The following is a 13,909-nucleotide window of genomic DNA, read 5'->3' on the forward strand; positions in this document are numbered from 1 at the left end:
TGCTTCTATCAAGAACAGACCACCTGATTGCTTCCACGTTTTGATGTACTTCTGTAATACTGATACAGAATTATAGAACTGGTACTGCTACTGTCATTAGAGGTCTGTTCCAGAAAATAGCTCTACCATCAAATTTCAGTTGAAGCAAAACTTGACGCCCGTAGGCAGATCCAGAGTAGGGTTGAAAGTTGTGCACAGACACGCCCACCCCAACCCCTCCATCCCCCAAACACACACGTAAAGTTCATACTCATCATTGTTGGTTGGATATGTTTGCTTTAAGGTCTGTATGACAAATGCTAGCAGATTGTGAATCAGGTCAGTAATATATTGTCACAGCTACCCCAAATGGCTGACTGAAAATCTCACATAATTTGTTCTTTATTTCATGCACATGACTACAATGAAGTCAATTATTAAGGTGTTAAAAGTCTGTCCGCAAAAGTTAAGTGATATTGAAAAGATCGCAAAATAAAAATGTGTTAATTGTATTGCACAAATCAAGCTAGGAACCATTTCAATACAAAACAAATATCAAAAGATCACATAAACTCTAGAGGGGGGGGAAACAAATACATAAATCATTTATTGACATCATGAATGAAACCCTGTCAATATACCTATTTGTTTCGACATTTAATGGACTTAAATTGACCTTTTTGACAACATTGCACAATTCTCTCCCACGAACAAACTTCAACCAATCAGAAGTGTGTGCCTCTGAGACATAATATGAGGTATATCTACGTGGGTTGCTGTAGCATTCATGCACATTTCCAGAGATAGACTATCATGTTTATATCATTGTCTAAACCTGCAGTCCTGACAACTGTTTTGAAAAATGAAAGCTCTATGTTTTCACAGTCTACTGCAATTTAATCTTGTTACCTGTTTTGCTTATTTTCCGAGCTACAACTTATTTTCATATAGACAATTCTGTCAAAATTGATTGTTGGTCATGATTTAAAAACATATTTAACTACGAGTATATAGTAGTTCTGATCATTTAACTTGATGAAAACAAACCGTAATCTAACTGATTCTAAGAATGACTATAGACGTCATGATTATTAAAAATGGCAGCACCCTGTCGTGAACACCCGCCAGTCCGAGAATAAATGCTATTTAAGATTGTTTGTTTTCACAGAGTTACAAAATCAAAACTACTGTCTACTGATAGCAAACTATGTATTTGATTGATGGACAATAGGATTTTGCATGACAATGCTTATAACATAGCAGTTTCACTTTTGGATTGAGTGAGTGAGTTTAGTTTTACGCCGCACTCAGCAATATTCCAGCTATATGGCGGCGGTCTGTAAATAATCGAGTCTGGACCAGACAATCCAGTGATCAACAACATGAGCATCGATCTGCGCAAATGGGAACCGATGACATGTGTCAACCAAGTCAGCGAGTCTGACCACCCGATCCCATTAGTCACCTCTTACGACAAGCACAGTCGCCTTTTATGGCAAGCAAGGGTTGCTGTAGGCCTATTCTAGCCCGGAACCTTCACAGGTCGTTTCATTTTTGGAAGCGAGGTGGGAGTCAAAATGATATTATTTTCACTTCAACCACAACCTTGATTCCGAGGAAGAAATCGTTACGTTACAAGTGTCATGCAAAATCCTTTTGGTCTTCAATCATTTTACTACAACTTGTAAGTAGTTTTGATTTTTTTCAACTCGATGAAAACAAATCTAAATAGCATCTTCTAGGTGTCGAACCACCATATTCAGTAAGTACAGGATTTCCCAAACACTTTGCACTCACAAACAACATATTTAACACAAACTGTGGGGGCCGGTGGAAATCTGGGAGCATTTGATAGCAACACAAGGATCTGGCATGTCTTTGTTGACGTCAGGGAATCAGCCAATTACACATTTCATATACAACTAACTCAAAATCAATGTTCATGAAAAGCGTCTGACCCTCTGACAAATCCGGGAGATTTGCAAAAGGTCGGATAAATGACACCAACCAGACAGCCCCAGTGTCTCACTGAATATTTCACAAAAACTTTGTCTGAAGTTGCTATTTGTGGCATGTGACACTTGTTTGCTGTTTATAAATCTTATGTTTGTTATTATGTAATGTCAATAACTTCAATGCCGCTTACAAGAAATGTTAAATCTGAAATATGTGCCTAATTTTGTTCTATTGGTCCTGTGAATTTTCATGGGGTCAGACAGACATCTGAAACTTACAGGACCCAATGTCCTGTTGCTTTGGCACACCATTTGTGAACACTGCAAAATCCTTCCTCACAGGACATCACTGCATTGCTCTGGCGACAGAGTTACGGTTGTGGTTTCGTAGGCGAGCGAGAGTGAAGCAGACTACTTTTTGGCAATGTTTAATCACTCGGTATTAATTAACAACACTTTTTGGCAACATTTAATCACTCGATATTAATTAACAACACTTTTTGGCAACGTTTAATCACTCTGCATTAATTAACAACACTTTTTGGTGACGTTTAATCACTCTATATTAATTAACAACACTTTTTTGAAGAATGAATTTGGTGTTCTGCATAAGACTAACCATAAGTTTTTCATATGTAATGGTTAAAAGAGTACAAAAATGGTGAGTTTATTAATTTTGTTCTGTAAAGAGCCTCTATTACAATACACCACACAATCCTGACAGATGTGCATTTTGATATTAATATTTCCCAGGGCCAGTGAAGAATGAGTGAGTGAGTGAGTTAATACTTAACGTCACATCGGCAATATCTCAGCCATATCGTGACGAGAACATTCAACAATAAAAAAAAAGAGCATATATAAATCATAAAAAAACGTCAACGAAGGACAGTAAAAGAACTAGAATATCACAATTTCAATTAAAACTAGCATGGAAAGTTAAAACTAATAGCACTATTTAGACAATACAATATAAAAACAGACTATAGATCGTCAACAACAGAAGGTAGATCACCACACTAGGAACCATGGGGACTTACAGTACCTTTGCTACCTGCATGGTCCCTCGTTGGATTTACACCATCCCTTCAGCTGCTGGCGATTGTATGAAAAGTTAGCCGAAATTAAAAGAACATGAATGCTACGATTAAAATCCTGGTAGACTTAAATTTACTGTGAATGTTTGTGGACTTACGTACCCTCTCAGGAGGACAATAATTTTACAATACTTCAACCCCCTTTGAGGGTACAGCCACCAACAATTCAAGTTACTAATTCAAACTACCAATCATTAAAATGCATCTATTTACACAACATAATTTTCAAAATTCCACCAAAAAATCAATTTCTTTTAAAAAACCAATGATTAAATGACAACTAACAGTGCTAAAAAGGTCCTTGATAGTTTTGACATTGAAAAATTTATCCCTTGTGATGGAGAATTCAACACAGTCAAGCAGAATATGCTTGACCGTGACTCTCTCATCACAAGGGATACAAAATGGAGGATCCTCACCTTTTAAAAGATATGCATGAGTGTATCTTGTATGGCCAATACGACATCGTCGCAAAATGACTTCTTCAAATCTGGACTGACAACCCAAGTATGTATAACCAATGTAGGGTTTTATTTCATGTAGTTTATTTGTACCTACTTGGGTGTCCCACTTCTTCTGCATCAGATCACGAGTGTAAGCTCTAATGCTAGCTTTGTAGTCAGAATAAGGAATACGAAGAGGTGTCACAGATTTGTTGAGTGCTGCCTTAGCAGCAAGATCGGCCATTGCGTTACCGGAAATGCCAACGTGGCTGGGTAACCAACAGAAGACGATGTCGTACTGGCCAGTAGCAAGATCATTATAGAATTCAATAATTTCAATTAAAAGTGGATGTTTACAAGAAAGATTTTTAATCGCCTGAAGGCAAGAAAGAGAGTCAGAATAGATTATATATTGTTTATGTTTATGGCGTCTTTGAATATATTTGAGAGCTGTTAATATGGCATTAGCCTCAGCGGTAAAAATAGAACTGTTGTCTGGTAATCTAGAAGATATTGTTCTGGATCCAATGACAGTGGCACAAGCTACTGCGCCACCGTCCTTGGACCCATCTGTAAATAAGGATTTATAACTGCTATATTTATGTTTCAATTGATTATATTCTTGTTTATACTGTAATTCATTAGTTTCTGATTTTTTAAATGTGGTCAGTGTTAGGTCCACTTGGGGCCTAACCAACTGCCAAGGAGGAGAAGAGAGAAGACGGGAAGGCGCTATATCTTCCAGCTCAATGCTGGCAGCAGCAAGAAATGGTTTAATTCTTAAACCAAGAGGCGGTACAAGCGAAGATTTCATATTGTATAAGTCCTCACACAGAGGACTGAAAACACAGTTATATGCAGGGTTTGACTCACTGGAATATAATTTTGTTACATACTGTAAAGCTAATTTGATACGTCGCTGCTCAAGAGATGGCTCATCGGCCTCAACGTACAGGCTGTCAACAGGTGAAGTTCGAAAGGAGCCAAGACAAAGTCTTAGACCTTGATGGTGAACAGAATCTAAAAGTTTCAGGTTGCTTTTACAGGCTCCACCATATACAATGGAGCCATAATCAAGTTTTGACCGGATCAGTGATCGATAAAGTTGCAGGAGGGTAGCTTGGTCCCCTCCCCATTTAGAATTTGAAATGACTTTCAACAAGTCAAGTGCCTTCAGGCATTTAGTTTTGAGAGATTTAATATGTGGTAGAAACGTTAAATGTGAGTCAAAAATTAATCCCAAGAACTTGGCCTCCTTTACAACTTTGATGGGAGTGCCATCTAGAGATAGTTCTGGGTCCTTATGTGGCTTATATGTTCTGCAAAAATGTATACAATTAGTTTTGGACTTCGAAAATTTTAAGCCGTTTTCAAGACACCATTTATTTATTTTGTTTAAACAAAAACTGCAGTTGCCGTTCAATAGTATGCATATTTTTACCTCGGCAAGAAATATTAAAATCATCCACGAAAAGCGATCCATCAATTGAATCGTTTAAAACTTTTGATAAACTGTTGATCTTGATGCTAAAAAGAGTGACAGATAAAATACTGCCTTGTGGAACACCCTGATCCTGATTATAATGATCAGACAGGGTAGAACCCACTCGGACCTGGAATTGTCTGTCATTTAAAAAGTTGGCAATAAATTGAGGCAAACGACCTCGCAAACCAAAGTCATGTAAATCCCTCAAAATACCATGTTTCCAGGTTGTGTCATATGCTTTTTCAAGATCAAAAAAGATAGACACAGCATGTTGTTTATTAATTAGTGCGTTTTTAACAAATGATTCCAGTCGCACTAAGTGATCGACAGTACTTCTGTTTTTACGGAAACCACACTGTATATCTGTGATAAGATTATTTGTTTCCAAGTACCAAACAAGTCGATTATTTATCATGCGTTCCATGGTCTTGCAAACACAGCTAGTTAGTGAAATAGGTCGATAATTGGACGGATCCGTATGATCACGTCCAGGTTTAGGTATTGGTACTACTATGGCGTCACGCCATGACGGAGGAAAGTTACCTGATGTCCAAATATCATCAAAAATATTGAGAAGAGTTTCTAGGCAGGATTCCGGTAAGTGCTTCAGGAGTTGATAATGTATGTTATCAGCTCCAGTAGCAGTGTCATGAGCTTGATCAAGAGCAGTATGGAGTTCATGAATAGAAAACGTTTCATTGTAATCTTCACCATTATCAGAATTGAAATTAATAGTTTTCTTTTCTTCTTGTTTTTGATATTGCTGGAATTTTGGTACATAATTTGAAGAGGAAGAGTGTTTAGCAAGGGTTTCACCTAGTTTATCAGCAATATCTGATTTATCAGTAAGCAATTGATCTCCATGTTTAAGATGATGGACAGTAGATTTAGTACCTTTACCTTTGATTTTCTGGACCATGTTCCATACCTTGGACATAGGTGTCCGAGAATTTATTTTGGACACATAATTTTGCCAAGATTGGCGTTTGTTTTGTTTAAAAGTACGCCGTGCTTTAGCATTTAAAATTTTAAATTTATTTAAATTATGTACCATAGGATGCCGACGGAAATAATGTTCAGCTTTCTTCCTTGCCTTCCTAGCTTGTTTGCACTCATCGTTGAACCATGGTTTTCTTATGTGTGGAACTACAGAGGACTTTGGTATACACTCATCAGCTATGGAATTCAATTCATCAGAAAAAGATTTAATAGCATCGGGAACGTCAATAAAACGTTCAGGTTTAAGTTTTTCAGCACACAGTGTTTCATATAAAGCCCAGTTAGCCTTTTTAAAATTTCGTCTTGATGATGGAGGAACATTGGATGGAGTTACAGCTTTTAACATAGTAGGAAAATGGTCACTTCCACAGAGGTCATCGTGGACTGACCATTCGAATTCATTAAGTAGTTCTGAATTTGTCAGTGACAAGTCAAGAGCAGAATAGGTCCCTGTACCAGGGTGTAAATATGTGTTGGAACCATCATTATAAATACATAAATCATTGTCAGAACAAAAGTCCTCCAACAATTTCCCTTTAGTGTTTGTAGTTACACTACCCCAGAGTGGGTTGTGCCCATTTAAATCTCCCATTATAATACAGGGCTTCGGGAGCTGATCATATAGAGCTTGAATATCAGTTCTGGCAAACGTCGAAGACGGAGAAATATAAAGAGAGCATAGCGTAAACGCTACATGTAACGTAATTCTCACTGCAACAGCCTGCATATTAGTATTAAGTGAAACAGGGCTTTGAATAACGTTTTGTTTGACTAGAATGGATGATCCGCCAGTGGCCCGATCACCCGCAGGTGCAAAACAATGATATGCATTAAACTGACGAAAATTAAATGTATCTGTTTGTTTTAAATATGTCTCTTGGAGACATATCGCTGAAGGTATAAAATCTTGGACTAATAGCTGTAATTCATGTAAATTAGTCCTCAAACCTCTGCAGTTCCATTGTACAATATTATTGGAATAAACTATCTTTTGGGGGGATTTTTTTTGGATCTACCCCGCACTCTTTTGGAGGGTGACAAGCTATGTGCCCTAGAATGGACGTTTTCAGAAACTTCCATATCTTCAAGAGACCCATATTTATTAAACAATTGAATTTTATTTTGTGACCCCTTAGGAGCTCTGCCACTTTGTTGTTTTGAAGCATCAGACTTAGGTTTGGGTTTAGTTTTAACAATTTGTTGTCTATCAGCTGTTGAATGAGACTCAGAGCGTGACTGTGAAGATGACTTATGATCAGAGGACTTTGATGTAGTAGGAAGTGATTCCTCAGTCTGGGATGATATAGCAGGGTATAAAACCTGTGGGGAGTCGGAACTGACTCAAGTCAAGGTAGTTTGGCATCCTGTGGATGATTTTGTTATTTTAGAGTTGGATTCAGATGATGATTTTGCTACTGTAGCATAACTTTCTAGAAGGTCAGATCTCTTCACCAGTTTCTTTGCCTCAGAAAAAGAGATATTTTGGGTGAACTTTATTTTGTTAATCGCCATTTGCTCTTTCCATATTGGACACTGTTTTGACGAAGATGAATGGTCGCCAGAGCAGTTAGTGCATTTTTTAAAGTCACTGTCACAATCTTCTGTTGTGTGTGTCTTCTCACCACAGTGAGCACACACAACAGACAATGTGCAGGTAGATACACCGTGTCCATATTTCTGACATTTAAAACACCTGAGCGGGTTGGGGATGTAGGTTTCAACTTGGATATTGCAGTAACCCGCCTTTACTGATTTGGGAGCATTTGGCAATGAAAAAGAAAACAGATAGGTATTTGTTTGGATTGTTTCATTGTTTTTTCGGGTGGAAAAGCGCTTCACATACAGCACACCTTGATCCTTCATTTCGCATGCTATATCAAGCTCGGACATGTCAGCAAACAACCGATCACGATCTCTGACGATACCTTTACTTGTGTTCAAGGTCTTGTGAGCAGAGACCGTGACCGGAATGCCCACAAAAGATTCAATGTTCATCAGATTGGTTGTCTGCTGTTTCTTGCCACACTCTATTAGCAATGCACCCGTACGCAAGCGTCTAATGTTCTTGACATCCCCAGCAATACCTTGAATGCCCTTAGATACTGCGAAAGGGTTCAACTTCAATGGTGTCTTGTCCGGAGTCTCAATAACGAGGAAACGTGGCCAATACTCAATCGATAGAGACGGTCTATGAGAAGTATCAACGGGATCAATTTCAAGTGGACGTTTGGTTTTTTTGGGGGGTATTTCATAAGCCATGATTGGTGTCATATGATTCATCATCCGAGCTCCCCACCCACCACGGAGTATCACAAGGACAATGCTAAAGCAAGCGGGCCTCCAGCTTGCAGCACCAAGGATACCCGGATGATATACTCCAGCAGAAGAATTAAGAGATTAATAATTCTACCAGATTGGCCCATGAGCCACCGCCTTCTGGCATAGGACTCTAGGCAAATTACAGAACAACATACTTCAAATTCAAAATGTTTTAGATTATAAAGCCAAGTCCAAATTTACAACGATTCCAAATGATATATGTGCATTGATAAATATAATAATGCCCCATGCACAGGGCTTGGCATGACCAGCTGATTGGTCGAACCGGGCCTATTCGACCACCCGTCTAGGCGAAGTCAGGGCCGAAGTGGTGTATTGAGCAACAGGAACACGGTTGCAAGCTCCTATTGCTCTCAACCACCAGGATCCCCTCCTCCGCCGACACAGGGCTGCAACCCACGGCAAACGGGTTGGTGGACCAAATATCCCCCCGGGTCCACTACGGGGATGTCGGCGAGCTCTTGGCGTTACCCAGCACCTACCACGAGGAGGTGGCTCGCCACGGGTGCCAGTGAAGAATGAGGTAACATTTCACTCAAAAAATGTTTGAACACCACTTGATTTTATGTTAATATTTATTGGTCTATCGATTGAAAAGTAATGAACAGCAAAGGCAGATAACTCTACTTTATCATCATTGAGACACTTAACACCTACATCTTGCGCAGATATGAAAATATACAGCTTATTTGCTGTTTGAAACCATAAATGGAAATTATCTAGCAGCCTGAACCCCAAAATGAAAACTGAATTGTCCTGGGCATTGGCGATGGGAATTTGAACCCCTGCTTAAACAAACCTCCTGGCCAATGAGCTGAGCTGAATGTATACACTGAAAATACATAATTATCTACAGTTAACTCTTTCTTATCCAACATCATCCGTTGCATAGCATAATCGGATTAACAAGGATGGACGAAATAACTGCGACGAAAGTATGTTTATTCAATTTGCTACCAACAAAAGCGTTGGATAAAGCTGCTGATTGTCGGATAAACAGGGTTTGCATTAACAAGACTTGACTGTATATATCTCTTTCTTATATAAATGGCTACTGCACAGTCCAGATACTAAAGATAGGGCCTGTCATGACAATCTTGTGTTTTTAGCAGGGCAGCTGGCCCCCTTTAATTTATTTGACAGATTACTTTTAATGCATCAAAGTATTGATAGATAACTATTAATGTTGACAATTTTTTTATTATTTTAGTGAACTAACTCATGACTGAATTTTGCAACCCAATATTCAGACTTTCATTTCCCAATGTTCATCAATGTATCATATTTACTTCGTAATGGATTTGTTTGCACATGTAGATGTCAATTTAATGATTCTCAACACTGGTCATCTGAAACCATATGATCACAAAGAGTTTCACAGATTCAAAAAATATTACATGATCTCATTGTACATGACTTCATAGCCTGATCTCATTACATCACATCAACAATATGCGGCAGTGAAGTTTATCAGTGAAGTTTATATATTTCATTCTCCGTTTTCACTCTCTATATGTGAGTAAGTAATAGTAAGTTGAATTTTAGATCCTGGCTGAAGTTTTTATTCCATCTGGACAGTAAAGTCTAACTCCTTGAGATTCTACATAAATGGTACACATGCAATAACCAGTGTGTCAAATTTTGCAATATTCAGAGTCAAAATTTGCAATATTACATTTTCAGTCTTAAGTTGTTTTTGTGTATATTTGTCTCAGAGAAGGAAATAGCAATCAGCTGTGCAAACATTTCCCAACGATCTGCCAGTGATTTAGTTAAAACATACCCAATAATACAATGAGATCAATTTTGAAAAATGAGTGAGTTAGTGAGTTTAGTTTTACTCCGCACTCAGCAATATTCCAGCTATATGGCGGCGGTCTGTAAATAATCGAGTCTGGACCAGACAATCCAGTGATCAACAACATGAGCATCGATCTGCGCAACTGGGAACTGATGACGTGTCAACTAAGTCAGCGAGTCTGACCACTAGATCCCGTTGGTCGCCTCTAACGACAAGCATAGTCGCCTTTTATGGCAAGCATGGGTTGCTGAAGGCCTATTCTACCCCGGGACCTTCACGAGTCACAATTCTGAAAAATATAGCAACTGAAACTATTAGCCTACCAAGAGTAGGGAGGTCAGACACTGTGGATACCTTGTAAGAGAAGTATATTCGAGCATTGTGCTTTTTTAATTGCAGGTTTTGCTCTATAAATGTAAAATATTTATAACGATAACAATAGGTTATTGAACAGCACAAGTCAGATAGTTTTTATGCATGACACAATTTGAGGTGCCACCAATGTAGTTTCGCTCAAGCTTAGTATATTGTAAGTGGGATCTGTTCATTGTTTTTAGCTGAACCATGTCTACTGTATCCTTTATATAACATTAATGTCTAATTCATAGATATACATGTACTATGCGGTATGGCTTGTGTCACTAATCTGTCGCACTCAGCAATATTCCAGCCAGAATATTCCAGCAATATTCCAGGTGGCAGTCTGCAAATAATCGAGGCTGGACAATCCAGTGATCAATAGCATGAACATGGACCTGCGCAATGGGGAACCGATAACATGTGTCAGTTAAGTCAGTGAGCATGACCACCCCATTCCGTTAGTTACCTCTTACAAGAAGCATAATCGCCTTTCATGGCAAGCATGGGTTGCTGAAGACCTTCAAGGGTCTCTGATATTTTTAGGTGCGGTTATATAAAAAATGACTTACTCTACTAACTACGGGGAACCAGCTGCTAACCGTATGCAGATGAAATGCATAAGCATCATACATCAAATTGCTGCAAAGCAGGGCTTGATGTAAGAGATGTTAACCTACTTGCAGCAGGTGCAGTGTAAGATAAGAGCCTAGCTGCAACAGCTACATACCAGTTGCAATGTAGTGTGCTATTACTGTTAAAACATCAAAGGTTTCATGCTTCCCTGATAAAATATCCATGAAACAATAGCAACACAGCAACACCATAGCAACACAGCGATACCTGTTGATTTACTCCTCAAAAATTGACTTGCACCTTGTGCAAGTTACACTCATAACTAGGTTGCACGGTGTAATATTGGGTTGCACCATGTGCAAGCAACAAAGCACTAAACTGAGCCCTGCATGCACAAACAGGGCATGCACAAATATTGTGCATGAAAACAGCTGTGTTTTGGTGACAAGTTTTGTTAAGAATTCAACAATTCTTATCAATTGTTGAACGTAACGTATGACAATAATCTCTTCAATGTTACAAATTTGTTTACAATACGTCAGTGTAAGTGTAAACAGTACCCTTGAGCAGCGACGTATACTTGGCAAAGTCTATTTCAGAACAGTTGACTGAAGGAAGTGGGTACATTTACAGTATTGAGTCTCAACTTTTGATGGTATGTATGTTTCATACATTGTTTACAAAGATGACTAGCAAACCTGGTTTACAATCAAATAAAAAGAGGTAGGTGTTGGCTCACCTCCCTAGTTGGTCATTCTGTATATCATTCAGCAGCTGAAGCCTTATCTGCTACTACACATAGCAGCCACAGGAATATGCAATTATGAATATGATATGGACTATTACAAAACATGATGCTCCAGCTTGACATGTCAGTCAATGAAGTATTTGTTACGTTACCATGGTTACTAGACATTTATCAACAAAGTTAATCCAATTACCATAATTACATGTCAAAACAAAATATATGTTTCAAATCAAGTCCACTGATGTCATACAAATACAATTTGAAATGTTTACATAACTCTCAGGATAAATTTCAGACATCTGAGAAAGATCTTTAAATATTTTTTTATCCTTGCAAGAAAACTAGCTGTTGATATTTATTCTGAGAACTGGGGCATACTAAAATGATGTCAACCAAACAAGTCATCCTGACCATACAATACATTATGTCACCTCCATATAAAATGTTTTAATTTAATTGGTCAATGACTCTTTAACAAGTTGACAACTGAAAAAAATATTACCCGCTGCCATGATAACTGCCAAACTATCCTGTGTATCACTAACAATCATATGACATCATAATATGACAAGTGTTCCCTCTCACAAATATCCTGCAGATTCGCAGTAACCAACCTGCCAATCCCCATATCTGACTGCATCTGTCACAATGACTTTGTCTGAAGTTGTTATATGTGGCATGTGACACTTGTTTGCTGTTTATAAATCTTACATTTGTTATTATATAATAATTTCAATGTCAATTATAAGAAATGTTAAATCAGAAACATGTGTTTACTCTTGTTCTGTGGGTCCCGAGAATTTTCAGTGGGTCAGACAGACATCAGAAACTTACAGGACCCAATGTCCTGTTAATTTGAAACACCATTCGTGAACACAATTATGACAAGCATGGGCTGCTGAAAATCAATTTAATGGGTACTGTTGTATGCTGTTATAGTAGCAGTATTTAACAAACCACCCAAATAGGTATGTTCTATTCCACTGCTGAGAGTTTACCATAAATCACTGTTATCAGTAGAATGACATAATGAGGATTATTATTACCCCACTATTGGCTGAGCTTGTTTCACAAGTCTAATCCACAAAGCTTTCGTAAAATTACTAGCTGCCGTAGTGCTACAAATATTTTGTGGATCAGGAATCAGGATCCTGAACAACTTTTACCACACTCTAAGTTTGTATAAATGACAAAAGACAGATACTGTGGTGAGAAACAAAGTCTAAACGTATCTATTCACCTTCATAATCATAGATGGGTCACCAAAAATTGTTTTCACGTTTTCTACAACTTGTTCACACATAAAGGACAAAAGTTTCTTTCTTTTAATTTGTACGTGTTCATTTATCTTTTACTCAAATCTATTACCCGTCACTCATTTTCCTGAAGCACGACTTTATTCCACTAATATCTTCCAGAAAACATTACCTTTCTTGTTTCCGAGTCGGAGCTTGCATAACATCTTTGAACAGCCGTGTGTGAAGAACTGCGGTGAAAGATCAATGGAAAGATTTTTAAAATGCGTGTATATTTTTAAATATTTATGCCATTTACATATACTGATAAGATTTGTGGCTACATGACAAATCGAGGAACAATGAAAGATACTATTAATCTAAATCAGTCATATAACTAAGGTCCAAACGTGGGGTCAAAGTCCAACTCTGAAAACAGTCTGCTAGCCAGCGGCATGAGTTTGACGTTTGGTGTGACCGATTTCAGAATCCATGAAAAGAACAAGTTGGAACCATAAAGATCATACCCAACAGCCTTCAGCAATGACTGCTTCCCTACAGCATCCCAAATCTTCACGAAATTTCTGGCAGAACGCAACATTTTCGACTCAGTCCTCTGTGTGCCTCCAACAAGTTTACACGGAAAGTGAACTTTGTCGGTCACCAAGCATGCGCTTTATCCGTCTGTGATGAAACTTCCGGTTCTCATGACCTTTGAACTTTGTAACAGCAGGCTAAAGTGTATACAGTTTTCGCTTACGTATTATTGCCTCTGTGACCGCTTCGCCCCCTCAGGGGAGCGCGTTCGTTCACGTACTGCGAAGTGTTATTTAATCAAAACATCAACACCCTTGTGTAACACACAAACCAATTTTCCACGGTTGCATAAACCT

At 38.3% G+C, this 13,909-nt stretch overlaps 1 protein-coding gene across 1 annotated transcript in view; it reads right to left on the reverse strand.

The window, feature by feature from the left end:
• The window catches only part of LOC137281369 (very long-chain specific acyl-CoA dehydrogenase, mitochondrial-like), a 34,925-nt gene extending 21,253 nt beyond the window's left edge, over positions 1-13,672 (reverse strand). The window contains exons 1-2 of the mRNA XM_067812554.1: positions 13,544-13,672; positions 13,210-13,267 (exon numbers count right to left, since the gene is read on the reverse strand). Coding sequence (XP_067668655.1) covers positions 13,210-13,267; positions 13,544-13,617 — 132 coding nt within the window. The 5' untranslated portion in view covers positions 13,618-13,672. The remainder of the gene's footprint in view (positions 1-13,209; positions 13,268-13,543) is intronic.
• Between the last annotated feature and the right edge of the window lie 237 nt (positions 13,673-13,909).

The sequence above is a fragment of the Haliotis asinina genome, chromosome 4 (assembly GCF_037392515.1).
Source record: "Haliotis asinina isolate JCU_RB_2024 chromosome 4, JCU_Hal_asi_v2, whole genome shotgun sequence".
Lineage (NCBI taxonomy): Eukaryota > Metazoa > Mollusca > Gastropoda > Lepetellida > Haliotidae > Haliotis > Haliotis asinina.